The 27,655-nt window shown below is 41.2% G+C and overlaps 2 protein-coding genes across 2 annotated transcripts in view; both read left to right on the top strand.

The window, feature by feature from the left end:
* Nucleotides 1–2,211: 2,211 nt before the first annotated feature.
* On the top strand, nt 2,212–8,543 carry rnaset2 (ribonuclease T2). Its single transcript, XM_084475754.1, has 10 exons — nt 2,212–2,377; nt 2,895–2,975; nt 4,749–4,803; nt 5,499–5,548; nt 5,723–5,780; nt 5,863–5,927; nt 6,451–6,564; nt 6,711–6,756; nt 7,211–7,282; nt 7,657–8,543. Exons 2-10 carry the CDS (start codon nt 2,902–2,904, stop codon nt 7,834–7,836), a joined length of 714 nt encoding a protein of 237 aa, XP_084331880.1. The 5' UTR covers nt 2,212–2,377; nt 2,895–2,901; the 3' UTR covers nt 7,837–8,543.
* A 3,446-nt stretch (nt 8,544–11,989) lies between these two features.
* Nucleotides 11,990–27,655, top strand: part of rps6ka2 (ribosomal protein S6 kinase, polypeptide 2) — a 16,491-nt gene continuing 825 nt past the window's right edge. Inside the window, exons 1-22 of the mRNA XM_084475753.1 lie at nt 11,990–12,109; nt 14,959–15,075; nt 15,678–15,759; nt 16,485–16,565; nt 17,325–17,404; nt 18,605–18,711; nt 18,876–18,913; nt 19,027–19,169; nt 19,427–19,497; nt 19,814–19,902; nt 20,217–20,281; nt 20,541–20,643; nt 21,069–21,214; nt 21,485–21,601; nt 21,946–22,035; nt 22,330–22,488; nt 24,124–24,285; nt 24,810–24,886; nt 25,489–25,606; nt 26,010–26,066; nt 26,304–26,384; nt 26,931–27,655. The exon at nt 26,931–27,655 is cut by the window's right edge and continues 825 nt beyond it. Coding sequence (XP_084331879.1) covers nt 12,005–12,109; nt 14,959–15,075; nt 15,678–15,759; nt 16,485–16,565; nt 17,325–17,404; nt 18,605–18,711; nt 18,876–18,913; nt 19,027–19,169; nt 19,427–19,497; nt 19,814–19,902; nt 20,217–20,281; nt 20,541–20,643; nt 21,069–21,214; nt 21,485–21,601; nt 21,946–22,035; nt 22,330–22,488; nt 24,124–24,285; nt 24,810–24,886; nt 25,489–25,606; nt 26,010–26,066; nt 26,304–26,384; nt 26,931–27,095 — 2,253 coding nt within the window. The 5' untranslated portion in view covers nt 11,990–12,004 and the 3' untranslated portion in view covers nt 27,096–27,655. The remainder of the gene's footprint in view (nt 12,110–14,958; nt 15,076–15,677; nt 15,760–16,484; nt 16,566–17,324; nt 17,405–18,604; nt 18,712–18,875; nt 18,914–19,026; nt 19,170–19,426; nt 19,498–19,813; nt 19,903–20,216; nt 20,282–20,540; nt 20,644–21,068; nt 21,215–21,484; nt 21,602–21,945; nt 22,036–22,329; nt 22,489–24,123; nt 24,286–24,809; nt 24,887–25,488; nt 25,607–26,009; nt 26,067–26,303; nt 26,385–26,930) is intronic.

Here is a 27,655-nt window from a genome sequence, read left to right on the forward strand (position 1 = left end):
ATTATTGCTGTGGCCCATGAGAGGACTCTGAGCCTTTCTCTCAGCCGATTCCTTCTGCACAGTCCCCAGTCATCTGAAGACTGCGGTACACTGAACCTTTGCCAGGGGCCTATTAATATAAAGATAGCTACGGTTACAACACAACTATTCCTGACACAGCTGAGCAGAGTCCTGGGAAGGAAGGACAGACAGCACCACCATTCATTCTGCATTCATTTACTTATTTATTTTTGCAATTGAATATAAATGTTTTTATGGTCAGTCACAGATTGTATATCAATCCTACTTTAATATGCCCATTTCTGAAGGAAACTTTAAAGGGAGACTGTCTATTTATGGGTCTTTTTAATGACCAGGGTGGGGCCTTTTGTTGTGACTTTGTGACTTGACTTTCTGTCATGCTAGGCATGTCTCAGTTTGTATGGTTCCAGGAGACATTCAGGGAACTAGTCAGTTCTCTAAAGTTTAAAACAACTCTTGCTATCTGTCTGTAAGTTGGCACAATAGCACACCTAACCTCAGCGTTTTTGTATCTTGATAGTTGAGACATGAATGAATGAATTAAATTGACTTTTGGTACTATTGTATTGAGCCCATGTTCACATACCTACAGTTTTCTCTATGTATCTTTCTGTCTCCTCATGTTTCCTTATCTTGATTTATCTCTCTGTCTTGATGTTCCTCTTTCCTCGCACTGTAGACCTGCAGAGAAACCACACGCGGTCAAACACAGTTGCAATTCTCATGGGTATGAAGAGCCCTCAGTTGGTCACATTTGGTATTGCATGCCCAGTGATAGTATTTATTGCAGGGTTTCATGGGATTTACCTGTATATGGGAACAGATATCGGTAGCATGACAATAAGCGCCCCAAATAACATAACAGCATCAAAAGCAACACAAATTACCAAATTGAAATGACTCACAACTACGTTGAAGTTAGATTATTAGTTGGAGTTCAACAGTTTCACACAGTACTGGCAGTTATTACTGTATGGTCCAACCAAAAGATTGTTTAAAACACTAAAATCCAATAGACCTCTGAAGAAATACTCCGAGGCTCCCGGTTCCCAAATGTATATGGGAAATAACATGGGGTTTCTGATTGATCGTACATAATAGCGGAGAAGTAAAAGCTGCGTCACGTTTTCAACTACAACCGTTTTCATCTAGTTTCAACTGGGTTTTGGGATTTTTGGTGCCGTTAAAGTAGCATTAATAATCGTTTACTTCTTTAACGGCACCGATAATCCAAAAACACAGTCGAAACTAGATGGAAAATGTGTGTAGTTCAAAACATAACGCAGCTTTTACTTCTCCGCCACCTACAGAGTTTGTTATGTACGATCATTCAAAAAAAACATGTTATTTCCCATAGACATTTGACCGAGGGAACCGGAGCCTTGGAGGCGGGACTTATTCTTCAAAGGTCTATAAGCGGTCTATCTTCTTTTCCCAGTGTAGCAATACAATTAGGTAATAACTTTGAGTTTATTGGTCACCTGACATGGAATCAATAGAATATGAAATGACGATGCATTTCATAAAATAACCATACAAAATAGAAGAAGCACTCAAAGCCAATGTGTCCAATGTTGTTATCGGCTACTGATTTAGAGTCCATGGGTCACATGCCAGAGGAGCTAATTACAAACATATAACAGGAAGCACTGAAAATCCAATAAAAAGACGTGCATAGTAGGCTATTTCGTTTTTTTGTTAGTAGTAGTTTTTCCGGTGTAGTTTTACAGTCAGTTTGTTGTAACTGTGTCACATGACATTGACGCTATTGAAAAAAACATACATATTTATGTAAAATCAAATACACATTTGCAATCAAAATAGGTGCAACAGGAGATACATTTAATACAAAAATATACATCATAATATACATCATTTTTGTTACTTTAGAGTTCGGAAGTGAGCTTTACCAACTCTTTATTTATGAGTATTAATGCTTTTGAGTAGGCATAGTGACGTTTTCTAACCCAGAATATACTTTCAATAAAATCTATTAGTTTTATTTTGCGGTGTATTCAACTAATTAATTGTATATATTATGTATATATTACAGTCTATTTGTTTTGTTAAATGTCACGAAGCCTAATAAAATATCATATGCACAAAGTTCCTAGTTATAGCGTCATAGTTTTGATATTATATGGTGCGTGTAGCAGCAAACAACAGTGAACTCCTCGTCACCGCAACGACTTATATGATTGGCTAATATTGCTTCTCGCCCGAGCTCAAGCAGTAACCAGACTGTTCCTCTCGTGTGGGACACAACACTTCTTGGTTTGGTCTTCTTGGATATTGGAGGCGGTCAATGCTAATAGTTGCTTCGATTTCTCAAGTTTAGGACAAACAACAATCTAAGGTAGGAGATATATTGGTGTCGGTACTCACATCGTATGAGGGGAGAAATGCAATTGAGTGATTGTCTTTTATAGCAATGTTATTATCGCTGCAAACTAGGGGAAGCAGCAGTGTTGTTGGAAACGATGAAGCAATATCGTATGTAAATGTTTTGAATGGGTCAGCTCAAACCTAGCTGGCTAGGTGATAGCTAGCTCTACACTAGCTTGCCTCCTTCGCATTAACGTTTTAGTTAAGTATGCATTGTTTTTTGTAGTGTTGTGTGAGTCGTGTGCCGTTGGGACGTTGTGTGGTGAATAGTGTACATTTGGCGGTTGCTACATTTCTCGATAACGCTTGCAGTTGACCAAAAAGGAAGAAGTAGATCTCCGATAGTCAAGTCACTTACCTAGTAGTCAAACGCACACACACACACACACACACACACACACACACACACTCTACAATATTGAGGGTGGAAGCTTTATATTAAGGCACGTTACATGTGTGAAATTAATTGAATGACATGTCGTATCTAGGTCAGCCATGAGGCTGCCCTGTGTTCTCCTGCTCTGCCTGGGAGCCGCCACGGTCTCTGCTGCCTTTGTGCTGTCCCCGCAGTAAGTAACGCTGTGACATGCCCCCCTGTGGCCACGACACAGCCCCCCTATACCACTCCACCACCAATATGTCCCTCCTGGCTGTGATCCATATGATCATGTTTTTAACACAAGTCGCTACGGAGTCATTCGAACACAGGCTCGAACACAAGGGTGATAATAATACACTGATCTTTTTTTTTTGTCCACTTTCCAATCTAGAAATGTAGAAAACGCTCACTGTACTACTGAAATGTGAGTCCTCGTGACTTACTCATTGTCATTTATCATTGTCAGTTATTTCATTAGCCTTCCTGAGTACTGCTCTATCAAATATTGTTGGGAGTGGATTTTGTGACTTGCCGATCACCTTCCCTGCAATTTTAGTTATTTTGGCCAGTTTGTTTTTATTTAAAGCACTCAGGTTCCCATACCAGGCAGTTTTATTATTTTATAAAGTATGCTTTCGACCAGGCTTCTGTAGGTCATCTCGAGTATGTGCTGGCTGACATGAAAACTCCTCAACTTCCTGATTAAAAACAGTCTTTGGTTGGCTCTTTTAAAAATGCTGCTTGTGTTCTCATTATAAATTAGGTTATGGTCAATAATTGTGCCTAAATATTTAAATAGTTTTACCTGTTGTTTTACCAACTGGCAGGTTGTTAAGGATGACAGGGTGGGGGGTGTTGCTGTCCCCACTGGTTTTTGATCTTATTCTAAGTTCTTGTTTTGACCACATTGATTTCTAACTTACTTGCTAGACACACCAGTCCTGAAGGACATTGACAGACTGACCTGGCTGAGGTATGCCCCTTCATATCTGGCATCATCCTTCAGGAGGAGGCCAACCAGGGCCATGTCATCTGCATATTTAAAAACTTTAATGTTACTGCTGTGAACAGACATGTTATTGGTGTAGATCAAGAACAACATAGGGGACAGCACACAACCTTGCAGAGCACCAGTGTTTAAAACAAGCTCATCAGAGTAGACCCCATTCATAAAAACTCTCTGAGGGCGGTCAGTTAACGTTGAATCCAGTGAATAAGACCGCCATTCACATTCAGCTGTAAAAGTCTTTCTAAAATAATGTCAATTTGCATGCTGTTAAACGCAGAGCTAAAATCTAAGAATGCGAGCAAGTGATTTTGGTTGCTGTAGGTGTATTACAGCATCTTCTGTCCCCCTGTGTGATTTATAAGCGAATTGTAGTGGGTCAAGTTGCTTCTTAACAGCGGACTTAAGATGTCGGCTGACTACTCTTTCCATGCATTTGGCTAGAAGGGGAGTAAGGGCAATGGGCCTAAAGTATTTAAATGAAGATGCTCTGGATAACTTAGGCACAGGGGTTATAATGGATTTTTTCCATGAGTTAGGGAAGATGCAATTGTTTATGTCTGAAACAGCTGGGTGACAACTCCTTTGAGCTGGTGATGTCTTTGGAGGAGTGCAGGAGGAAACATAACAACCTCTCAACCCCAACTCAAATATGTTGTACAAATAAGCAATACATTGCATTCATAATAACCATGAAAAGAAAGTTAGATAACTAAAATATCTGTGTACATTTTTCTTCAATACACTATTATCCATTTAATTATTATATTGCATTGCTATGGCAAATAAACCGACAAGGCTTTCAGGCATGCATTTAAAACATATATTTTTAAAACAATATAGAAAAAATATATATTCTGGTTGCCATCCACATACGGTTGTTCCCTTTTGTGGGCCTCTTATGAGTCATGACCCAACGTTTGAACACCCCGGTTCTGTGTTGGTCTTTTTTTGCAGACTCATCTGGAAGAAACTCATCCTGACCCATCACTGGCCCGCCACCTTCTGCCAAGTGAGGTCCCTTTATTTCGTAGTCAAAGTCCGAAATCAGTTTAAATCAAATTATCTTAAGTCTGTAGAATATACACCGATTTTATAGCTTCTTACCTTCTTTTTATAGCTTCTTATCTTGCTCTGTTTTCTTTCTTGTGTTCTTCTTCTTAGCTCTTGTTTGTGCACAGCACATTTTAAATGAGCTTCACATAAGCATGTACAGTTGGTATAACCTAACCCTGTGTAATGTAGAATAACATCTGTAGGTAAGCACACCATGAATGAATTGTAAATGGACTTGAAGGAAATAACCTAACAATGACCTATTGAGGAAATACCAATCACTGTGTTTCTGTAAACCAAGACTGGCATCAACCTGGATTAGGCAAGATTGTATTTCAAGGCCATAACCTTTAGTTTTTTCAAGAATGTCCCTACACACTACAATAATAATGTTTATTCAGGGTTGGCGTTTGCAGATTTTCTGCTATTCTTGCAAGATATTAAGTGAAGTCTATTTGTATCATACTTGCCCATGTTTCTATATCACTTTCTCAGCAGCACACAACAGTGAACAGTATTGGTTCAACACTACAATGGCATTTAAACAATGGAGGTTGATTTTGAAGCTTTAGATAGTAAGAGCATTCTGAGGTGTATTCTGTGTATTTCAGATTGAATAAGGATAGTTCTGATGGTTGTCTTCAATTGCAGATGGAACACTGCCATGCCACATTCAACTATTGGACACTGCATGGACTCTGGTGAGTGTGTGTGTGTGTGTGTGTGTGTGTGTGTGTGTGTGTGTGTGTGTGTGTGTGTGTGTGTGTGTGTGTGTGTGTGTGTGTGTGTGTGTGTGTGTGTGTGTGTGTGTGTGTGTGTGTGTGTGTGTGTGTGTGTGTGTGTGTGTGTTCTAAACTTTTTTTATTTGTATTTAGGCCAGATAATGGGATGAAATGTAATTCATCTTGGGCGTTTAACTCTTCATTAATAGAGGTGAGTCATTTCCTTTGTAATTGTGGTGGGTCAATTTGCTGTGTTGGCTGGTGTTAATGTCTTTATGTCCATTCGTTTCCAGGACATCATGGCAGACATGAAGAAAAGCTGGCCAGACCTTCTCCATCCCAGTTCAACTGGATTCTGGTATAACAATCAATCTATAGCTAATCAAATTCAATGTATTGTTGTCTTAATAATAAATCTTTATAACTTTTACTGGCTTTTATATAAGGGTTTAAATGGCAATTGTCTTTAGGCACCTCAACAGTTTAATAAGGTAATGCAAACTTTTAAATGAATACAAATTAAGTCATCTTGAAAGAGGTTTAAATCTTAATTTGTCAAACAAGCTTTCTAAACAAAACCTGTGTTTGCAAAGACCTGCATTCAGATTTTTGTTAAACAGCAAATTGGCCCACATTGCAAATAATTTCTCAATACACTATTCAACCAATTATGAGCGTAGGAGTCACACAAGTTTAAATAAAGATATTTTTTCCTTTAACTTGTAGCGATCCAACATAATGGAATTAAACAGAACATGTGTTTTATCAAACCGAGACAATTCTAGACTTCCTTTTCAACATTTTCATTATAACTCAAGTATACACCATGAATTGTCCCAACTAATTTGCAGTCTCTGTGTGGGTCTACTTTGTTTGTTTAGGAAGTATGAGTGGCTGAAGCATGGGACCTGTGCTGCCGAAGCACAGGATCTAAACAGTCAGCACAAGTACTTCAGCAAAGCTCTGGAGCTCTACCATAAATTGGATCTGTCCAGGTAACACCCCCTTCCCCTAAATACTGTTGTAAACAGTATTCACAAGTTTCACAAGACAGACCTCACTCTTTATGCCCTTTTGTGAGTCACTCCACCAAGGATGTTTAAGGCAATGTGCCAATTTTATGTGTTCCTAAAAACCCTAGTGTTCTGAGGAAGTTCAACATCACTCCATCAGAAGAGTACTACAAGGTACGTCTGTTTTTAAATATATTGGTTCTAATAAGCACGCTCTATGTATTGGTTCTCCTTCTCCTTCCCTGTATCATATGAAGCTTTAGATCTTTATAGCTTTGTATTTATATATTTATATATTGCTTATGGATTTATATTTAAAGGGATTGACAACATAATTGTGTAATTTACTCATCATTATGTGTTCTAAGGGTTATCAAGGTGTGCATTAAGCATCAAAAGAAAATTAGGTGTAATCGACCACACCCCTGAAATCTAGAGTCTTTCCAATCATGAGTTCATTAGCTGACTTTGAGATGCATCTTCAGATCTTTTTTTACATAGTTATTCAGTAGGTGTGTAGTGGATACATCCCTCTGTGATATCTTTGGATATTTTTAATATTTTTAGATCCAGTTGTCCATCACTTTGACTGTGTCAAGTTTCTACTAATATCTGCACGTACATTTAGTTTCCAGCCATCGAATCCGCCATAGAGAACTTCTACGGGGTCAAGCCTAAGATCCAGTGTGATCACAACACGGTACGTTGAACCCAAAGCATTCACTCACTCACTCACAAACTCACTAAACAAAGTTTGACAAGCTTAGCTGCTACACTATCTGCACCACCTGGTAACACACTTTGTTGACCATGCTGCTGCATGTGACTTTGTCTACTTGCCCCATGCTGCATGTCTGAATTTAGCACTTCTCTTTCTGTCTCTGTTGTATTAATTTGGTCACTCACAATGGTATATAACATACAAATATGCTCCTTAATCATGAACATTATATACATTTTTATAATTATCCTGTTAGTGTTTTCTAGAGGTTTTGAGTACATATTTGTCAATGAGTTTGTCAAAGTTGTAATGGATGTTATTTTGTGTGTCCCATCTTTCCTCGTATTTCACAGAGAAAAGATGCCCAGAGTCTGGGTCAGATTGAGATCTGCTTCGACACTAACTTCATGTTGCTCCACTGTGAGAAGGAAACCGTCGGTGTGGGGCTGAAGGTCGACAAAGTGCGCGCCAGGGTCTCTGAGTTTAGTGTGTGTGACCACGATAAACCTGTGTACTATCCACCACTGCAATGACAGCCACGACAGGTTAACAGCAGCACATTACAGGACTGCATCCATTCCTACACCTCAGGCAATACACCAAACCTTCATTATTTGTCATGGGTAGGGTGACAGCCGTCTGAACATGGATTCCTAGGCCAACCTCAAATCTGTGTAGGTCATATGTCAACTTGACGACAAAATCTGGAATACGCACGCAGGATTTGAGAGGTTTATTTGACAAGATGGTGGATAGTGATGGGACACACACACACACACACACACACACACACACACACACACACACACACACACACACCCAAGTGAGGTCAGAAGCACTTAAACAAGTTTGGCAGAGGTCTTACAATTAAAGGATCTCTATATAAGGATAAATGCACGTTCATGTCTCTTCTACGCAATTGACTGTATGACAATGTTTATCCTCTGCTTTTTATCAGTGCTATTGTACTGTTGTACTTGCAAATACAGGGAATCATGTCATGTATTTATACTAAGAGGAGCAGGTTCACAAATAACTTGATTCATTACTTGATTCTAGCTATGGTATGATTAATAAATGCGTTCTTATTGAAGTAGTTTTTTTGTTTTTTTTTAATCTAAATCATTTTTTTAACGTGCATGGTTTAAACGGGTGGGTTTAAATTCTATGAAATCTGTAAACAAAGGTTTTGGCACCATCTTGTGGTCATTGTTTGAACTGAAATCTTCCAGTTTCAACACATTCAATATATGTATAATTTACATTGAAAACATATTGTATTTTGTACAATTATTCTGCTTTAAAGTGAAATTTCACAATTCCGTGTGTAGGCATACATTTGTGTTTTTTATATGAAAAATAATTGATCCACTTTGTTGTTGTGTTTTGCTAGATATTGGGTCATGTCTGCTTCACGGTGAATATCAAGGGCAGTCGTAGATGACGTGAGTGGTTCAATGTTCATCATTAGGGTGCCAAGCACAAAGTGTGAAGGCAACCTATTGTAATTGTTAGTGTTATTATTCCGCCATGTTTGACTTACATGGCCTCCGCTCCCACGCTTTTTATGAAACTTACTACAGCTGTAGAGGCTGACTCAAGATTAGCAGAGAGCAAATATTACACTGATTGGCCCAAAAAGCAATAGCAATAGACCAAAAATGCTAACTTTGAACAAGCTTATCTCGTGACCCCTTTGACTTAGTCATGAAACTTTGTTCACACATGCATATCCTCATGGCGAACAAATCTGCCTCAAGAACCTTGACTCTCTTTGGATAGATTTACGGCCATCTTGAATTTAGTTAAAAACACAAAATTCCCTAAGGATCCTAGGTTTTTAGACTTAGACAAAAATCCTTTTGCACATATCATCTTTGGACCAATGTCTTCAATCTGACTTAAAGCAAAGTCTGTATAATAAAGATTAAAGCACCCAGGAGCTTTCAAAAGTTCCAACTGCTCAAGTAAGATGAAGTCAATTGACAAAACAACATGGCCGCCAGAGGCTCTATCATCCAAATTTAACTTAACGCCAAAAGGCGGGGTTAACTTAACCCAATCATCGTCAAACTTGGTATAGTCAAAGGCACGTGGGTCAAGATAAACCTCTGCAAATTGTATCCATATCGGGCTGTAGGGTGCGGTATAGAAATTAACTGAAAATGCAACCTCTCCAAATTGTACCCAGATTGGGCGATAGGGGGAGCTATATCAATTAACTGAAAATGCAGACTTTGGACGGCCATATTTTCTGACCCCTTTCTTCGACAGTCATGAAATCCCGTAGACATTTGTCTCTCCTAATGTTGAGGACATGTTCCTAGGAAACCAAGAACCTGTAACGAAATGGCGGTTGGACGTCCAAATTAGCCCAATCAACCAGGTTAACCAGGCTAAAGTTCATCAAAATAAGACGATAGAGGGCGCTAAATCGATCAATTGATAACTTTAAAGACTCATCAGCCTTTGGACGTATGGTCATGAAATTTTGTACGCCCATCACCAGATCCAAGCTAAGGCTATTCCGTGTTGTCAACAGTATGCAAACAAAAAAGGTCTTACTGGTCTTCATCATGGTCTTTATGGTAGGCGTCACGGTCTTAATGGTCTATCAGGGTCTTCATGGTCTGTCAGGATCTTAATGGTCTATCAGGGTCTTATTAGTCTGCTTTAGCTTGGCACCCGTAAAATGCTTCTTGCAGCTTTAATTTGATTTGAATCTGCGAAAGCTCCCTTCTGTAACGTGAGGCTGTATGACAAAGGGGCATCTGAGGCTGGATAAAAACAAAACATTGATGATTCAATACCAATAACATCAGTGGAAAAAACGATTAAAAAATGGGATGTAGATTGAGAATCAATGATATTATTATACAGGCCTGATGCATGCAAATTTTGGATAAAACCCACAGAAATATGCATATGTAAAGCAACTGCCAGCATGCACATCTACTCAAGGAATATTAACATTATGATCTCTTTGAAAGAGCCTTAATCCACCAAATTCATAATCCCCTTTCCCAACCCACACACAGATTCAACACAGCTCAAAATCGATTTAACATTAAGATCATTCTCAGAATGTAATATAATGTTCTATATAATGAATAAAACTAAGTGAGTCAAAATGGTTATTTGCAGATTTTAGTTACATCAAACTGTGTATCCTGGATGACCTTCCCTTGATCAAAATACTGTAAAATTACTGTTGAACTCACTAACCCAACTACCTTGTGTGTGTGTGTGTCTCTCTCTCTCTCTCTCTCTCTCTCTCTCTCTCTCTCTCTCTCTCTCTCTCTCTCTCTCTCTCTCTCTCTCGCCTCTGGGCTTATGTAACACTGCAGTTCTGCAAAGCTGCTGATGTGACAGATCCAGGTACACACTCACGCACACACACTGGCCTAATTGCGCTGTGCTCACTGCGCGTGTGTTGTGGAAGTGTATCATCATGACATACAATTTCCCACGGGGCGATGCCCTATATATATTTAATGATATCGGTTTCTAATAGATACCTCTGCTGTTGGGACATCCTCCATTGTATCTGGGTCTGATCGTGTCCCGGTTTTGGGCAACGTGTTTCTGTCCGTCTTTCTGTATTTAAACCTACAGGGATGGATGACTGGGGAGAGAGGGGTGGGGGAGGTAGAGGGAGACAGAGAGAGAGCGGGGGCAGGCTGGAGCAGTGAAACAGAGACAGGTCATGCTGGCAAGCCATGTGACCTGCCCAGCTGTTGTTGTTTGTTGAAACTAAAATGCAAGGGCAGGATAAAGGGAGGGGGGGAGGGGGCTAGAGGAGGAACGGGATAGAGAGGGGGAACATGTGAGGGCTGACTAGAAGGAGGATGACAAGACTTTAACAAGGGAGGGCTTCAGATTGTACACACAATGTAACCAGTGACAAGCCATCGTTCTGCAGCAGGGGATAGAGAATCCCCCCGCTGCACACACAGCACACACACACACACACACACACACACACACATACGAGAGAGGGAGATGAAGACCGGCTCAGAGAAGAGCGAGAGAGGTAGCTCAGGCACACACACACACACACACACACACACACACACACACACACACACACACACAAACCAGAACACACACACCTCTCCCTTGCACCGATCCAGCCCAGTAGATTTATGTCGCCTCTCTCTCTCTCTCTCTCTCTCTCTCTCTCTCTCTCTCTCTCTCTCTCTCTCTCTCTCTCTCTCTCTCTCTCTCCCCCTCTCTCTCTCTCTTTCTCTTCCTCTCTCCCGCTCTCTCTCTCCCCCTCTCTCTGTGTCTCTCTCCCTTACTGCAGCCACATTCTGCTGCCCTGCTGAGAACAGAGGATGGTGTGAACACCAAGTCGGAGGTTCAGGGAGTCGTGCTACTGCGCAGACATCCACTCACTGCAGGCTGGGATCCACACAGGGAAGGCACGGAGAGGGAGAGTGACACAGTGAGAGAGAGAGAGAGAGATTAAGAGACAGAGAGCAAGACCCAGGTAACGAGTGAGCGCATCACAAGGACAACTTCACGATGGGAAAGGATGAATATGTGTCGGCCGCTGCGTTGTGGATAATGGGATACCGTAGTTAGGAGGGGAAAAGACACCCTATCAAATAGAGACTACTGCCTATCTTCTCAGTCTTGGGACCCCAGACAGGGAGAATGTTCTTAATATGGGATAGATAGACCAGCTTCCTTGTTACCATGGATACTAACATGCGAAAATTCACAGTGAGAAGATGGTTTTCAATTTATTTGAAGAACAAGGCGGCAAGGAACAAAAACAATGCAGGCTTTTGTCAACTAGAGGTTAGTATCTATTTATCTAGCTCTCTTGTCTATCTATATCTGTCTGTCAATCTATCTGTATCTATCAGTTTGTCTATCTATATCTGTCCATCTATATATCCGTCCATCAATCTGGGTGTCTATCTATCCATCTAGCATTGGAAAGGGAAAGTGGCTCACAGTTAAGGTAATGTGCATTGTGTATGAGTATGGAATACAAGTGTGTATTCATGGTTGTGCGTGCATGCATGTTTCTGTGCGCATGTGCGTGTGTGTGTGTGTGTGTGTGTTTACACGTCTGCCAGTGTGTTTGCAGGGGGGGGGGGAATGCGACGGTAGAATGGAATATATGCTATTAGTCCTTTTGCGGGGGTGCAGAATATGTGCTGAATCACGTGGGTGTTGAAGGGGCTCTACGTGGGCTGTCAAGCAGGTCGGCAGACGCAAATAAAAAAAACCCACACATGGCCCGGCAGGGAGACGGGTAACCTGGTCATAAGAGGCTTGCACGCAGACCGATGACAGACAAACTGTCAGAGGGAGCTATTGTTAGGCAAGGTTAGCCGTAGCGCGTGTGTGTGTGTGTGTGTGTGTGTGTGAGAGAGAGAGAGAGATAGAGAGAGAGAGAGAGAGAGAGAGAGGGGGGAGAGTTTGCTGCTGCTGTTTGCAGCTTATCCACCTGAATATTGGGTGTATAAATAGACACGACTCCCCCCTCCCTCCCGCCTTGCTGTTATCCACTGCTGATGAATCAACCTGACAGGCGAGCCACCTGTCTACCTGTCTCACCACCTATATATCTACATGTCTCACTACCTGTATGTCTACCCGTCTCCCTACCTGTATGTTGACCAGTCTCACTACTTGTATGTCTACCTGTCTCCCTACCTGTATGTTGACCAGTCTCACTACCTGAATGTTTACCTGTCTCACTACCTGTATTTCTACCTGTCTCACTATCTTTATATCTACCAGTCTACTGACCTGAATGTTTACCTGTCTCACTCCCTGTATATCTAACAGTCCCACTCTCTGTGTGTCTCCTCGTATATCTACCAGTCTACTGACCTGAATGTTTACCTGTCTCACTACCTGTATATCTAACAGTCCCAATCTCTGTGTGTCTCCTCATATATCTACCAGTCTACATATATCTACCAGTCTACATGTAGTCTACCTGTCTACCTTTCTGTACATCTACCAGTCTCACTACCTGTATTTCTACCTTACTATTTACCTCTCTACCTACCTGTTTATTTACCTGTATCTACCCGTCTTCCTTCCTGTCTAAATACCTGTAGCTTCTGTCTATGGACCATTATCTGCCCGACTATCATCTCTCTGTCTTTCTACCTGCCTTTCCATCTGTGTGGTTCTGACTGGCCCTGGAGTGAACCAGTGACAGACACTGGCCTGCTGCAGGTGAAGGAGAGTCTGTCCATTCCCCATGCTATCATGCTTCGAAAGTCCTGTCCCTTTGTATATCACTCTAAGCCTGTCAGTCTGTGTGTCCGTCTGTGTGCCCTTCTGTGTGTGTCAGTGTGTGTGTGTGTGTGTGTGTGTGTGTGTGTGTGTGTGTGAGTGTGAGTTTGAGCGTGAGCGAGCGGGCACTTGTGTGTGTCCACTTAAGCTTTATTCATAAAGTATATATGCATAAAGCTTAGATACATATTTAAATTAAGGTTACACAGCACAGCTTCTAAAGTATTAGGCTCATGTTGATAGCACTGTCACATGATCAGATGTACTGGCGATGTGACATCAGCTCATGTGGTTGTGGGCTGTATTAATTTAGTAACTAAAAAACATATTAGTATGATATGTGTTAAATAATTAGTCACATAATTAGAGACATTTCCGTTTCTATTTTTCTAGCAGGATTCAACAGAGTAGTGAAAATCTAAGAAGAAGAAGATGAAAAGCTATCTATATATTCCAATGAAAATAAATGAACTATAATAATTTAACCAAACAATATTAACCCTGAATATGCATTTATATAGATGATGCTAGATGATGTCATGTGAACGCAGTAACATTAATAAGAAGATGAATTTTGATCCCACAGCTTAGCATGTGGAAGTGTATGTCAAAAAGTAATTTGCATAGTGTGAAACATGTTGCTTACGTAACCCTGTCATGGTGGGTAACCACTGTCAATACCTTAATGACAATAACACAGCATGCAAGGTCACAGGCTGTGTGTGTGCGTATGTGTGTGTGTGTGTGTGTGTATTTGTGTGTCTGTGTATGTGTCTGAATCTGGGTTTACTTTCCAAAAGTCCTCTGTAGAATAGTATTGGGTTAGATATAGAGTTAAGTAAAATAAACTACACACATACTGTAAGGAACGAAGCCGTGACCTGGTGTCACATGGTAAGGCAGCGGTGATCCTGATTGGCTGGTCAGGACCCATTTTGATACTATGTCTCCCAACAACACCCACAATGCAGCTGTATCTGTTTCTGTACAACATATTTAGTCAATGTGAAATGTACACACAGATATTGGGAGTTTAACAGTGTATGCTCATAGGCGTGACACAATACCTGTAAAATCCCTACAAATTATAATTGAACTCCAACTCCCAGCTCCATACCACTTATGAAACTTTTTGGTACAGAAATTATTCGACATTATTACAATTGCACTCATCCTAAAATACAGCTTCATCTCAGTGAGGATTAAACTTAAGTTTAACCCTCTCCTTCTCGCTCTCTCTCTCTCTCTCTCTCTCTCTCTCGCTCTCTCTCTCTCTCTCTCTCTCTCTCTCAGTCCATCTCAGTGTCTCTCTCGCTCTCGCTAGATCAGTTCACATGTCTCTAGGTGTGATATCTCTGTGTCCGTGTCTCTTCTAAATCTGTCCCCAGGACGACAGCATAGTGAAGGAGATAGACATCAGCCACCATGTTAAGGAAGGCTGTGAAAAGGCGGATCCGTCTCAGTTCCATCTGCTCAAAGTGCTGGGGCAAGGCTCCTATGGAAAGGTAGGCTGAATGGACCCTGAATTGGCGCGACATGTTGAAGCTTGATTCGAGAGTGGTAAAGGGCAAAGGCAGAAAATAGCAAGATTTTTTACTTAACAACCCCAAAAAAAACTCCCTCCCCCACTGAAATCTAAATTAGGAGAGGCAGGCGCAATCAACCATAACAGATAGTCTCACAGAGCATTTCACTCACCAATTGCTGATGGATGGCTATGGCATTTCAGACAAATTACAATCAAATTATAGCTCCTAAATCTTACCTAACATGACAATGTTAAACATTGAAGTTTATGTTATAATGAAGATGATTGTGCAGAACACGTGCGCTGAAAATTATTTCAGTTTATTTTAAAACATTAATATGTGACACATTGTTTACACTAATAATACCCAAATCGTGATGTTAAATCTAGTATCCTTACAAATCGGCAAACAAACTCTTAGGCTAGGGCCTTTTGGAGTTCTACATATAGGCTGTGGACATTGGGAATCAAACCCAGTTCCTTTCGGCTGGGAGTCAACCCTCTACTGCTCCTGCCACTCCCTGCCGTGCACCGTGCCATGGCGAGGTTAAAGATGATGACAGTCGTCTGTGTGTCCAGGTGTTCTTGGTGAGGAAGATCAGAGGGGCAGACAGGGGTCATCTCTATGCCATGAAGGTCCTGAGGAAAGCCACCCTGAAAGGTATGGACACCCAGACACTCCAGGTGGTCCGCCAGGGTTAGGGCCACACCCATGTAGTACCTCACGGCATGAGTGAGATACCTTTGAAAAAAGCCTCCAACAAATGGCTTTATTTTATTATTTAGGTCAAAGTGCTAATGTTTCAACTTCCTTTCTGAGACAATATAATATAACCTTCTACTTCTTACCACTCTGTACAGTTATGCAATAGCCCGACCGAAAATATGTTGGTAATGAAACTGGACAACGTTTAGAAATATATCTGCAAATTAAGCTATACAAACCTTTAGCAAACTATGGCCTTGCACGTGTACTTTGGTTAAACATGTTTGGGTCGAAACTCCCAGGACAGGAAGTGAATGAATGAAAGAAGGGAAGTTTTGTGTTGCTTTTTTATAGAAGTGGTAATCCTCTTCCCATGTTCCCTTGGAGATCTAGTGGTTAGACCAACATCCCATCATGTGTTGTTTATGAGACAGATGCTGTTGTTGTTCCTGTTTGGCTTCAGAACAGACTAATGCCATGGATTTGGTTCAACACACTTACAATACAGTGTCATTATAGTATGCAGGCTGGGAGACGTAGCGCTTGAAAAAGCGCCAATGTAGATATGGCTTTAGTGTTTTAATGGTTAAACTAATTGTCAATCTAATTTCATATGATTAAGCAGAAAGTGTAATAACCAACAATAATACCGCCTTAAAAAATCCTCTTAAAATTTTCAGTTCGTGATCGTGTGCGGTCGAAAATGGAAAGAGACATTCTGGCCGAAGTGAACCATCCTTTCATTGTTAAGTTGCACTATGGTATGTCCGTCCAACAACTTGTCTTTCTGTTTTTCTGCCTGTCTATCCGTATGTCTGTCTGTGTCTGTCTGCCTGCTTGCCTGTCTGTCTGTGAATATATGTGTCAATTGGTTTCATGGTAAAACATTTTTACTTGTACCCACAGGATATGCATTACACACACTGTTTGTTGTTTACAATGTGACCTTATGTGTCAAGTATATATATGCTATCTATTGCTAATCATTATTTGACACACATTCCGTCCCGTAGCTTTTGGCATGCATTACATTTCTTCTTCCTCTTTCTTGTGTTTTTGTCTGTGGTTGCGTTTGTTTCCATGTGTATCTGTGTGTTTGTGTGTTTGTGTGTATGTGTTTTTCACTGAGTGTGTGTGTGTGTGTGTGTGTGTGTGTGTGTGTGTGTGTGTGCGTGTCCATGCATGTGTTTGCATGTGTGTGTGTGTGTGTGTCCATGCGTGTGTGTGTGTGTGTGTGTGTGTTTGTCATTGAGTGTGTGTGTGTATGTGTGTTGGGGGGTTTGTGTGTGTGTGTGTGTGTGTGTGTGTGTGTGTGTGTGTTTGTGTGCACTTATTCATATGTTTGTTTGTGTGTATGTGTGTCCATGCATGTGTTTGTGTGTGTACGTGTGTGTATATGTGTCCATGCATATGTGTGTTTGTTTGAGTGTGTGTGTGTGTGTGTGTGTGTGTGTGTGTGTGTGTGTGTGTGTGTGTGTGTGTGTGTGTGTGTGTGTGTCCATGCATGTGTGTTTATACAGCGTTCCAGACAGAGGGGAAGCTGTATCTCATTTTAGATTTTCTTCGAGGGGGAGACTTGTTTACGCGCTTGTCAAAGGAGGTGTGTACTTCAATAACTCCAACATCATTTGTTCATATACACACCTTCTGAAATGTTATGTTTGTGTGTGTGTGTGCGTGTGTCTGTGTGTGCATGTGTGCCTATGTGTGTGTTTGTGTGTGTGTTATGTGACTATATTTGGCTCATTAAAGTTTTCTTTGCTAACACTTTATAATAAAGTTCAGTCATAAGTAATTTATATGCCTTTTATTAAAGATGAACTTATCAACAAAACATTCATAAATATCTGAAATCATAAGATGATGATTAAGTGCTATGTTAACATATCACAAATGTAAGTACTTTATTAATCATAACCAAACATTCCATTATTCACTATAATTCTTCTTTCACGGGACAACATGAAGTGAATAGTATATCTTCCCTACACACACTTATGAAGAGGTGAATGGGGACTCCACTGTTGTGTGTGTAGTAATATCCTCCCTCCACACACTGATGAAGAGGTGAACAGAGACTCCACTGTTGTGTGTGTAGTAATATCCTCCCTCCACACACTGATGAAGAGGTCAATGGAGACTCCACTGTTGTGTGTGTAGTAATATCCTCCCTACACACACTGATGAAGAGGTCAATGAAGACTCCACTGTCCACTATGTAGCCGGAGTGAATAAGTGACTTGTATTATTATGATTAATAAAGTATCCACAATTGTGGATTAGTTTATCATAAAGTTAGTTTTGTTTATCCTAAAGTCGCAATATGCAAGATTGAGCCCATCCCAGATAGTAGGCTGGATACTTTCAGATTAAAAAAACGAAATTATTCTCTCCACTCTCTGTGCAACTGTTATAACGCAAACTAGCATAGATGGGCTGGCTGGGTGGCGTGAGTCTGAGGGTTTTTCGGAGAGTTTATAAGATTATTGTATAAAATAGAGCGGTACGGGCTCGGCAGCCTTTTTTATTTGTAATATATCTGTTCTAGGATGTGATTTTAGTGATATAATTATTCAAATCCCTATCGAACAGCATTGACTACAGATATGTCCATGTTATTTAAGATACAAGCTAGTGGAAATGTCACACGTTGTGACTTAAAAAAATGGCTTAATTTACTTATGACTGAATTTTTCTATAAATTGTGTAATTTTTTTTGGCTTACCATCGACTCAATAGATTACCAAACGTGATATACATTGTTGTCCATGTGTACATTTCTTCTTGTTGTGTATTCTAGGTTATGTTTACTGAAGAGGATGTCAAGTTTTACCTGGCAGAGCTGGCGCTGGCCTTGGACCATCTGCACAGTCTGGGGATTATCTACCGGGACCTCAAACCTGAAAAGTACACCCAGCACCAGACAGCATAGTCTCTCTTCATGCATGCTAAATCAATCTCCACACTCCTTCATCACCACACATCCATAACGATACTATAAACTGTGCACCCTTTTGGGTACACAGACAAATGTTTTAGTATATTTATACATATATTGTGTTTATCTACAGCATACTTTTGGATGAAGATGGCCATATAAAGATAACTGGTCAGTAGAAATTTACTCAAAAATATAGGTGGTTTATGTCAAGCAAATATACATTGTCAGTGTTGTATCCTATCAATGGTAATTTCCTTTATGTTTCTCTTGTTTTTTTATAGACTTTGGACTGAGTAAAGAGGCAATAGAAAACGATAAAAGAGCGTATTCTTTCTGTGGAACAATAGAATACATGGCGCCAGAGGTCGTGAATAGACGAGGACATACCCAGAGCGCTGACTGGTGGTCATTTGGGGTATTGATGGTAGGCTATGTATATATTATTCGTAGTTCTATTTCCCTTTTTTGAATTGAATTGAATTGAATTTAATTTAATTTAATATATAATTTTCAAACAAAAGCTTATTAGTTTTGGCAGTTGTTTTGTTCAAAGAAGTGATAACCCAACTATTCCACAGGCCATATTCATTCTTATGAAAAAAAATATATAGACTATTTATGCTTGTTATTGAATGTGTTGGTCTTAATAAAATTGTTGAAATAACTTTATTTTCCTACCAGTTTGAGATGTTGACAGGATCATTACCCTTCCAGGGAAAAGACCGCAAGGAGACAATGGCTCTTATTCTCAAGTAAGGCCATGCACAATATTATCCATTATGAACTCTTGTTTTGAAAATCTATCTATGAAGGACTTGTAATGATGAATTGCATGTTGTCAGCTTACAGTGTCCTCTTGTATTATTATTATTACAATATTACAATGCTACAATTCATACAGCATTTCAAACATGCTGTTGAAGATAGTGCTAACGGTTTATATTTAGGTATACCTAGACCCTGACTAAGAGGGGGCAGACATTTTGCAGAATGATGTGTGACGCATATTGTCATAGCTCCAAGATATTACGGAAAATATAACAATGAGTCATGTCTTTTTTTCTGCAGAGCTAAGCTGGGGATGCCACAATTCCTCAGCCCTGAAGTCCAGAGTTTGTTGAGAGCTCTCTTTAAAAGGAATCCTACTAATCGCCTTGGTATTTACATGGGGAATATTTATTAATTCAAACAAATACATATATATGATAGCACATTAACTGAAGATACACTGGTGTCGGTGTACTGGTTTTTGTATGCATGCATCTATTCTTATTTAATTATCATGCATTACATGGCCCAATTCTGCAATTATAATTACATGACATGACATTATACAACTAGCATGCATATGTGATATGCCATGGTCATGTACCACAGTAAAAAAAAAAAAGTAGTTTGATCTGAATAACTGCTGTGTTCTTTCCCTGAAAGAATCAATAAAACCTGAATTCTCTCCCTGTGTGACTGGCAGGTGCTGGACCAGATGGGGTAGAGGAGATTAAACAACACAGATTCTTTGCACCTGTAGACTGGAACGTTAGTACATTCAAGTGTCATTCTAGTGTAAATTGTAGTGTTTTTGTAACCCCTTGAAATGTCACAACAATGGAAATCACAGATATCTCTCTTTGTCCTGTTTGCGTAGCGTTTGTACAAAAAGGAAATTGAAATGTCTCAACAATGGAAATCACAGATATTTCTCTTTGTCATGTTTGCGTAGCGTTTGTACAAAAGGGAAATTGAAATGTCTCAACAATGGAAATCACAGATATTTCTCTTTGTCATGTTTGCATAGCGGTTGTACAAAAGGGAAATAAGACCTCCGTTTAAGCCAACAGCCGGAAGGCCTGAGGACACCTTCCACTTTGACCCCGAGTTCACCTCCAGAACCCCCACTGGTACGTTAGCTGTGGTTTCTATGTTTTATATGTGTTGTAAGTGTTATATGTTCTATATGACGCATAAAGACACGGCACATAATGCAGTCGCTACAGTGGGTGTTCAACGCAGGATGCAGGATAGAGCAGTCTACCAGCCATTTTCAAACGGCTTGTAACAGCTAATCACACTCACACCTGATGGCAAAATATCACCCCTTTAAAGACTTGTATCTGACATGACTGTAAGAAACTTGAAACTAGATTAAAGTGTCTCTCAGAAATGACTCACTTCTAAAAAAGTAGGTCTCCATGTCAAAGAGGGGGCTGCCATCCCTTGGATGAAAAATAAGACTTGTAAAGAGGATATTGACTTTCACAATAAATAATTGCACATCATCATCTTATTGGCCACGGTATGCCTGTGTGTATTCTGTTGCTCTCAGATTCCCCCGGCATCCCTCCTAGTGCCAACACACACCAGTTGTTTCGAGGCTTCAGTTTCGTGGCCACGGAAAACAGCCCTGAGCCCTGCGCGTCCACAGGACCCCCCCCTCTGCCGGAAGCCAACAACAACAACACAGTCATACAGGTATGCAACTGAATCACAGCTACGCTTTATGAGTTAATATGAGTTACTTAAAAGCAGGAGCATAACGATAATCAACTGACAATTTTTAACAACCCATTTTGACTATTTAGACTGAGTCATTCATTTATTGTGGAGCTAAGCTGATTTGTTTGTGTGTGTGCGTGCGTGCGTGTGTGCGTGCGTGCGTGCGTGCATTCGTGCTTGTATGTGTGTGGGTGTGGGTGTGTGTGTGTGCCTGTTTCCGTGCATGCATGCGTGTGTTTCCCATAGCATAGTGACATCTTATTCAGCGATGTGTATGAGCTGAAGGACGAAGGGAGGCCGACAGCGCCCTCTGTCTACAGGAGATGTCTGCACAGAGTTACTGCGGTGGAGTACTCAGTGAAGGTATCAGACATTACCTGATACCTGGCTGCCATTATGTTGAAGGATGAGTTATAATGCATGTTTCAATTTAAATTAAGAGAGTGTCAAAGAACATATTAACATATGCTTTGCTCTGATCTTAGTGGTAAATGGATAATACTAAATACACACAAAAGATGCTTGCTATAAACAAATAATATATAACTATACAGTATTTTTATCACCATAGGTTATGTCTTGATCAACCATTATCTATGACCATGTATTTATTCAATTCATTTGTACAAGAATTAAGTCTATTCGCTATTGAGTCTATTTTATCCCGCATTTAAATTTGCCAATAGGTCTATTTGTGTTTGTTTCAGATTATTGACAAAGCAAGGAAGGATCCAGCTGAGGAGATTGAGATTCTGTTAAGATATGGACAGCATCCAAATATCCTTACTCTCAAAGATGTAAGTTCAGTGTCCTGTCTCTAGTTATACATCTGAGAAACCAAAACAGCTCAGAAATATATCTAAAAAAAGACAGATATTTTTCACGATCGGCAAATTCACATTTTTTTTTTTCACAACAGACGTTACGTGGCGAAAACTGTGAAGAAAAAAAATCTGAAATTAGAGAGACTTAATCAGGACTAAATTAAAACACACAGTTGACGTTCCTGGATGCTTTGAATGTTGGTAGCCACTGATCAGTCTGCTGTGCATGTGTGTGTCTGTGTGTGTGCGTGTTTGTGTGTGTGCTAGGTGTACGACGCCGGGAACACTGTGCATCTGGTGCAGGACTTGATACGGGGAGATGAGCTGCTGGATAAAGTCCTCACCACGCCAAACTTCAAGGAGAGGGACGCCTCCCACATCCTCTGTACCCTCGCCAAGACCGTAGAGTACCTGCACTCCCAGGGGGTAAGACAGACAGGATGACAGACACAGAGAGGGACAGACAGACAGGTGGGCTGTCAGGCAGACAAACAGACAGAGAGACAGACAGACAAGCGGCCTGTCAGGCAGACAGACAGACAGACAGAGAGACAGACAGACAAGTGGGCTGTCAGACAGACAAACAGAGACACAGTCAGACATACAGACATCAGAAGGACAGCCAGAGAGAGGGAGGGGCAGACAGAACGACAGACAGAAAGACAGGTTGGCAGACAGCCAGACCGAGGGACAAACAGACAGAGACACAGACAGACATACAGTATAGAAAGAAAGTGTGTATCTTAGAGGCTAAAAAGCGGCCGGCTTTGTTCAAATGACGCCAATTCACAGCAAACTGTGAGCTTTTTGGGAGGATTGCCATTGGTTGGTGTGCCCTGTAGCCTCGAGGCAAGTGAAACTGCTCTGGAAAGGAGGTCATGCTTTATTTGCACAGTAGCAGCAAATAGCTGAAATATATGGAAATTCCCATTTTATAGCTTGTAGCTCCGTTGACCTTACCTTGCAAGGCAGCTGGATTCACAAGATCACGATCATGTGTGAAGGCATCTTGCAAGTTATGCCCCTGTGGCCAAACCACAGTGACGCACACCACACTTCATGCATGATAGACAGTGATGGACAGATGGTTCATCCACCTGCAAGGTATTTTTGCAAAGTGCCCATTTCTCAAAAGTTTCCAATGAAGACTTCCCAGATGGTTCTGTGTAATTGATCCTGGAGCAGCTGCCAAGTAAAAATCCAATGAACACAGAACGTTCTTAATACAGGGTCAAGTCTGTCAAGTCTGTCAGGTAACTAGCTCTAATCAGCTAATTACCTCAAAATACATGCAAAGGTTTCCCCTCAATCTGGTCCAGTAGGCTTCACAATCATGGGGAAGACTATTGACTTGACAGTTGTGCAGAAGACAGTCATTGACACCCTCCACAAGGAGGCTAAGCCTCAAAAGGTCATCGCTAAAGAAGCTGGCTGTTCACAGAGTGCTGTATCCAAGCATATTCATAGAAAGTTGAATGGAAGGAGAAAGTGTGGTAGAAAAAGGTGCACAAGCAACACAGGTAACCACTGCCTTGAGAGGATTGTCAAGCAAAGGCCATTCAGAAATGTGTGGGAGCTTCACAAGGAGTGGACTGAGGCAGGAGTCAGTGCATCAAGAGCCACCATGTACAGATGTATCCAGGACATGGGCTGCTATTTTCCAGCAGGACTTGGCATCTGCCCCACTGCCAAAAGTACCAATACCTGGTTTAACGACCATAGGTTTACTGTGCTTGATTGGCCAGCAAACTCGCCTGATCTGAACCCCATAGAAAATTAATGGGGTATTGTCAAGAGGAAGATGAGGGACACAAGACCCAAGAATGCAGACGAGCTGAAGGCCACTATCAAAGCAACCCGCTGTCAAAGTAAGGACAGCCAGACAGACGGAGGGAAAGAGAGACAGACAGACAGACAGAAAGACAGAAAAAAAGAAAGAGGGACAAACAGACAAAGCCAGGGACAGACAGACGGACATTCAGACCGACTGACACAGTCTGTCATTACATGGTGTTGCTTAAAATCATCTGAGGTTCTTGTTATTGTTTGTATGAACCTCAGGTTGTCCACCGGGACCTGAAGCCCAGTAACATCCGCTTCTCAGACGACACGGGGAACCCAGAATCCATCAGGATCTGTGACTTTGGTTTCGCTAAGCAGCTCAGAGCTGAAAATGGATTACTGATGACTCCCTGCTACACAGCTACCTTTGTGGCTCCTGAGGTAAAATCCCAGTTTTATAACACCTAGGAGTTATTAGAACAGTTTGATAGTAACTTTGATATAACTATAACTGGCATTTATAGTATTGAGGGTAAAGCGAACCACTGGTTCTGTTTTGATACATTACAAACCAGACGTTTAAAGGTTTGGGTCTAGGGTTAGTGGTTCCTGTTTGGGTTAGCTCATGGTTTTGGGTTTTTGATTTGGGCTTAGGGCGCCTCCTTCTTATGGATTTGGCTTTAGGGTTTATTTTTCAGTTTTAGGGTACAGGTTAGGGGTAAGGGGTTCCTATGGGTGGGTCTTTAGACTTTGGTTTTCAGTTCTAGGGTTTGTATTAGGGTTAGGGTGGGGTATGAGGTTACATACATTATTTGTAGTTTCACCAATTCACTGGTTAGTAGACACATGTGTATGTGTGTGTGTGTATGCATGCGTGCATACGTGCATGTGTGCGTGTGTGTGTGTGTGTGCGTGTGTGTTTGTGTGTGTGTGTGTGTGTGTGTGTGTGTGTGTGTGTTCTGCAGATTCTGAAGAAGCAGGGTTATGATGCAGCCTGTGACATCTGGAGCCTAGGAATCCTGCTCTACACAATAATAGCTGGGTTAGTGTTGTGTGTGTGCGTGCGCATGTGCGCATGTGTGTGTGTGTGTGTGTGTGTGTGTGTGTCTGTCTGTCTGTCTGTCTGTCTGTCTGTCTGTCTGTCTGTCTGTCTGTCTGTCTGTCTGTCTGTCTGTCTGTCTGTCTGTGTGTGTGTGTGTGTGTGTGTGTGTGTGTGTGTGTGTGTGTGTGTGTGTGCATGTGCGTATGTCAAGGTTGACAATCAACAACTGTATAAACTGCCTCACATACCAGGGAACTAAGTAAGTAAAAGTATGTTTAATAATTATCATAGGTAACCATTCTGAGATAGTGGGGGGCTGCCACCGACATTACGTAGGATTATAGGTCACAGGTCAACCAGACAGGTCATGGTGAAAAGGCACACAGCTCTTTATTTTTTGAATGAAATCAATATTTAATGAAATTGGAACATCACCCAACAGTAGTGCTGCCTGGACAATTCTCCCAGCCAGCCACGAGAGACTCAAATGATTGGCAGCAGGATAGTCACTGCCATCACATCAAGTGCTGATGCAGTAAATGCCTTTTCATAGAATCCATTAGCTATATCTGATCCTTCACACTGTTAATGGGCTCCTTCAGGTTCAGCCCCTTTGCCAGCGGTCCAGATGACACTCCGGAGGAGATCCTCGCTCAGATCGGATGTGGGCGGTTCCTTCTAGTGGGGGGGAACTGGGATGTGGTTTCAGACTCTGCCAAGGTGACACATCAAGGGACTTCTTCGTATTGGGGATCACTAGACTGCTTAAACCCATCCCATAACCCTAACCCTAACCCTAGCACCTCTCATCATGGATGACCAGAGCATCTGGATGTGTGTGCATTGCATGCATATGCAATTATTGAAATTATATGTAGAATGTAGACACATAATTTAATTTCCATGATATTGCATAATCAAATACATTTCTTTCCCATTTTAATTGGACTTTGTTAATTGTTGCATGCGTGCATTTTTGTTTGTGTGTTTGTTTGTGTGTGTGTGTGTGTGTGTGTGTTTATTTGAGTTTGTGTGTGTGTGTGTGTGTGTGTGTGTGTGTGTGTGTGTGTGTGTGTGTGTGTGTGTGTGTGTGTGTGTGTGTGTGTGTGTGTGCATGGAACAGGACATTGTGACCAAGATGTTACATGTGGACCCTCACCAGCGTCTGACCGCCCACCAGGTAGAATAAGTATCTATTGTAATAAATTGCATGAACGTATTGTAAACTAACACACGCTTGAACAAACAAAGCCTGTTTTCGATGGTGAGTACATGCTCTTATCTTTCCTATGAGCTGATTCCTGGATATACTGCAATTACAGACCCCTAAGGCCAATAGTGATGCAACACACATTGTTATTGGTATCATATGCCATTATTATTTGTGTTGTAATCTATTGGATGATTACATCCGCAGGTACTCCGCCACCCCTGGATCGTAGAGCGAGAGCACCTCTCAGATAAACCACTCAGCAGACAGGACGCCCTTATTGTGAAGGTCAGTGTGTGTGTGTGTGTGTGCGTGTGTGTGTGTGCATGTCTGCATGTGTGTGTGTGTGTGTGACAAAACCATATATCACGATAAAAAATGTAGCTGACACGTTTATTGAAAGCCTCTTAGAATGCCGTGGCCTACGTTCTCAACATGAACCCTGGCAGTGTTAAAGATGCAGTCAGCAGTTATTGCTCGCCCGCCTTTCTTTGGATTAAATTGTGTTTTGATTGAGTCTCATGGTTCTGTGTACTATGTATTTGCTTGACAACTGGCCATTGCTACGGGACCGGATGCATGAGAATCACAAGACTCAAATCAAAACACGATTTAATCAAAACTAAGTGGGGCCAGCATAATGTGCTGACTGCAGCTTTATGCTAAGCTCCAAACGGCAATACAACGCTACATTAGTTATGGAAAATTATTGACAGTGTAAATTTACAATGCAATGCAATTAGTTAAATTGCAATTTTGTGGTTTGAGTCATGACAAATGTTTGATAATATATATTTATGTAATGTTGTCTGTTGTCTTATTTTGTTCCACCAGGGGGCGCTGTCGGCCACCTACTCCGCTCTGAAGCGCAACGCTCCTGCTCCGGTGCTAGAGCCGGTCCTCACCTCCAGCCTGGCTCAGCGACGAGGCCTGAAGAAACTCAGCAGCAGCCCCACATTCAGCACCAGTGCCCGGACTCCGGACGAAGAATGGCCATAAGAACTGTAGAACATGTCTAGGAGTCCTAAGTGTGTGTGGGGGTTTCTTCCTTCATTCTAGTGTCTTAGTAAGACCGTTTCACAGTGTACGTTTTGAGCAGAGAAGTCAAAGCCCTTGTTACCGAGGTATGCCAGCTGAACTAGGCTTACTACTTTTATGAAATGTTTGTAAAAATGTTTTCACACACAGCTAAGTGTTAACGGATCTTTGGACATGTTTCTTTCTTGCTGGTGAAAAACCTGCAAGTGGAATGTGTGGATGTTGAAAGCAATATGCCAAATAGGCCTATAGTCTAGCTATTAGTTTAGGCTCTTACGTTGTGTACATGATGTAGCAGGTTGTCCCAATGGACAGCATATTATCTCAAGAGATTTACCCAGATAATCATAGACATAGTCATATGTTTTTTTTATAATATACGCCATTTGGTCTTTAGTGTTGTTGTGATATAGAAAAACAACAGGCTTAGTTTTACATGTTATAATATATTCGCGCTTGCTGATAGTTCATGATACCAAAAATAGAAATGATGTGTTCCCTGTGCATGTTTGATGTCCATT

The sequence above is a fragment of the Micromesistius poutassou genome (genome assembly GCF_964030765.1).
Source record: "Micromesistius poutassou genome assembly, chromosome: 12".
Lineage (NCBI taxonomy): Eukaryota > Metazoa > Chordata > Actinopteri > Gadiformes > Gadidae > Micromesistius > Micromesistius poutassou.

Coding starts and splice junctions, on each gene's coding strand:
- rnaset2 (XM_084475754.1), top strand. CDS start 2,902: ATGAGGCTGCCCTGTGTTCTCCTGCTCTGCCTGGGAGCCGCCACGGTC. Junction 6,757..7,210: donor CATCAGAAGAGTACTACAAG/GTACGTCTGTTT, acceptor ACGTACATTTAG/TTTCCAGCCATCGAATCCGC. Junction 7,283..7,656: donor TCCAGTGTGATCACAACACG/GTACGTTGAACC, acceptor CGTATTTCACAG/AGAAAAGATGCCCAGAGTCT.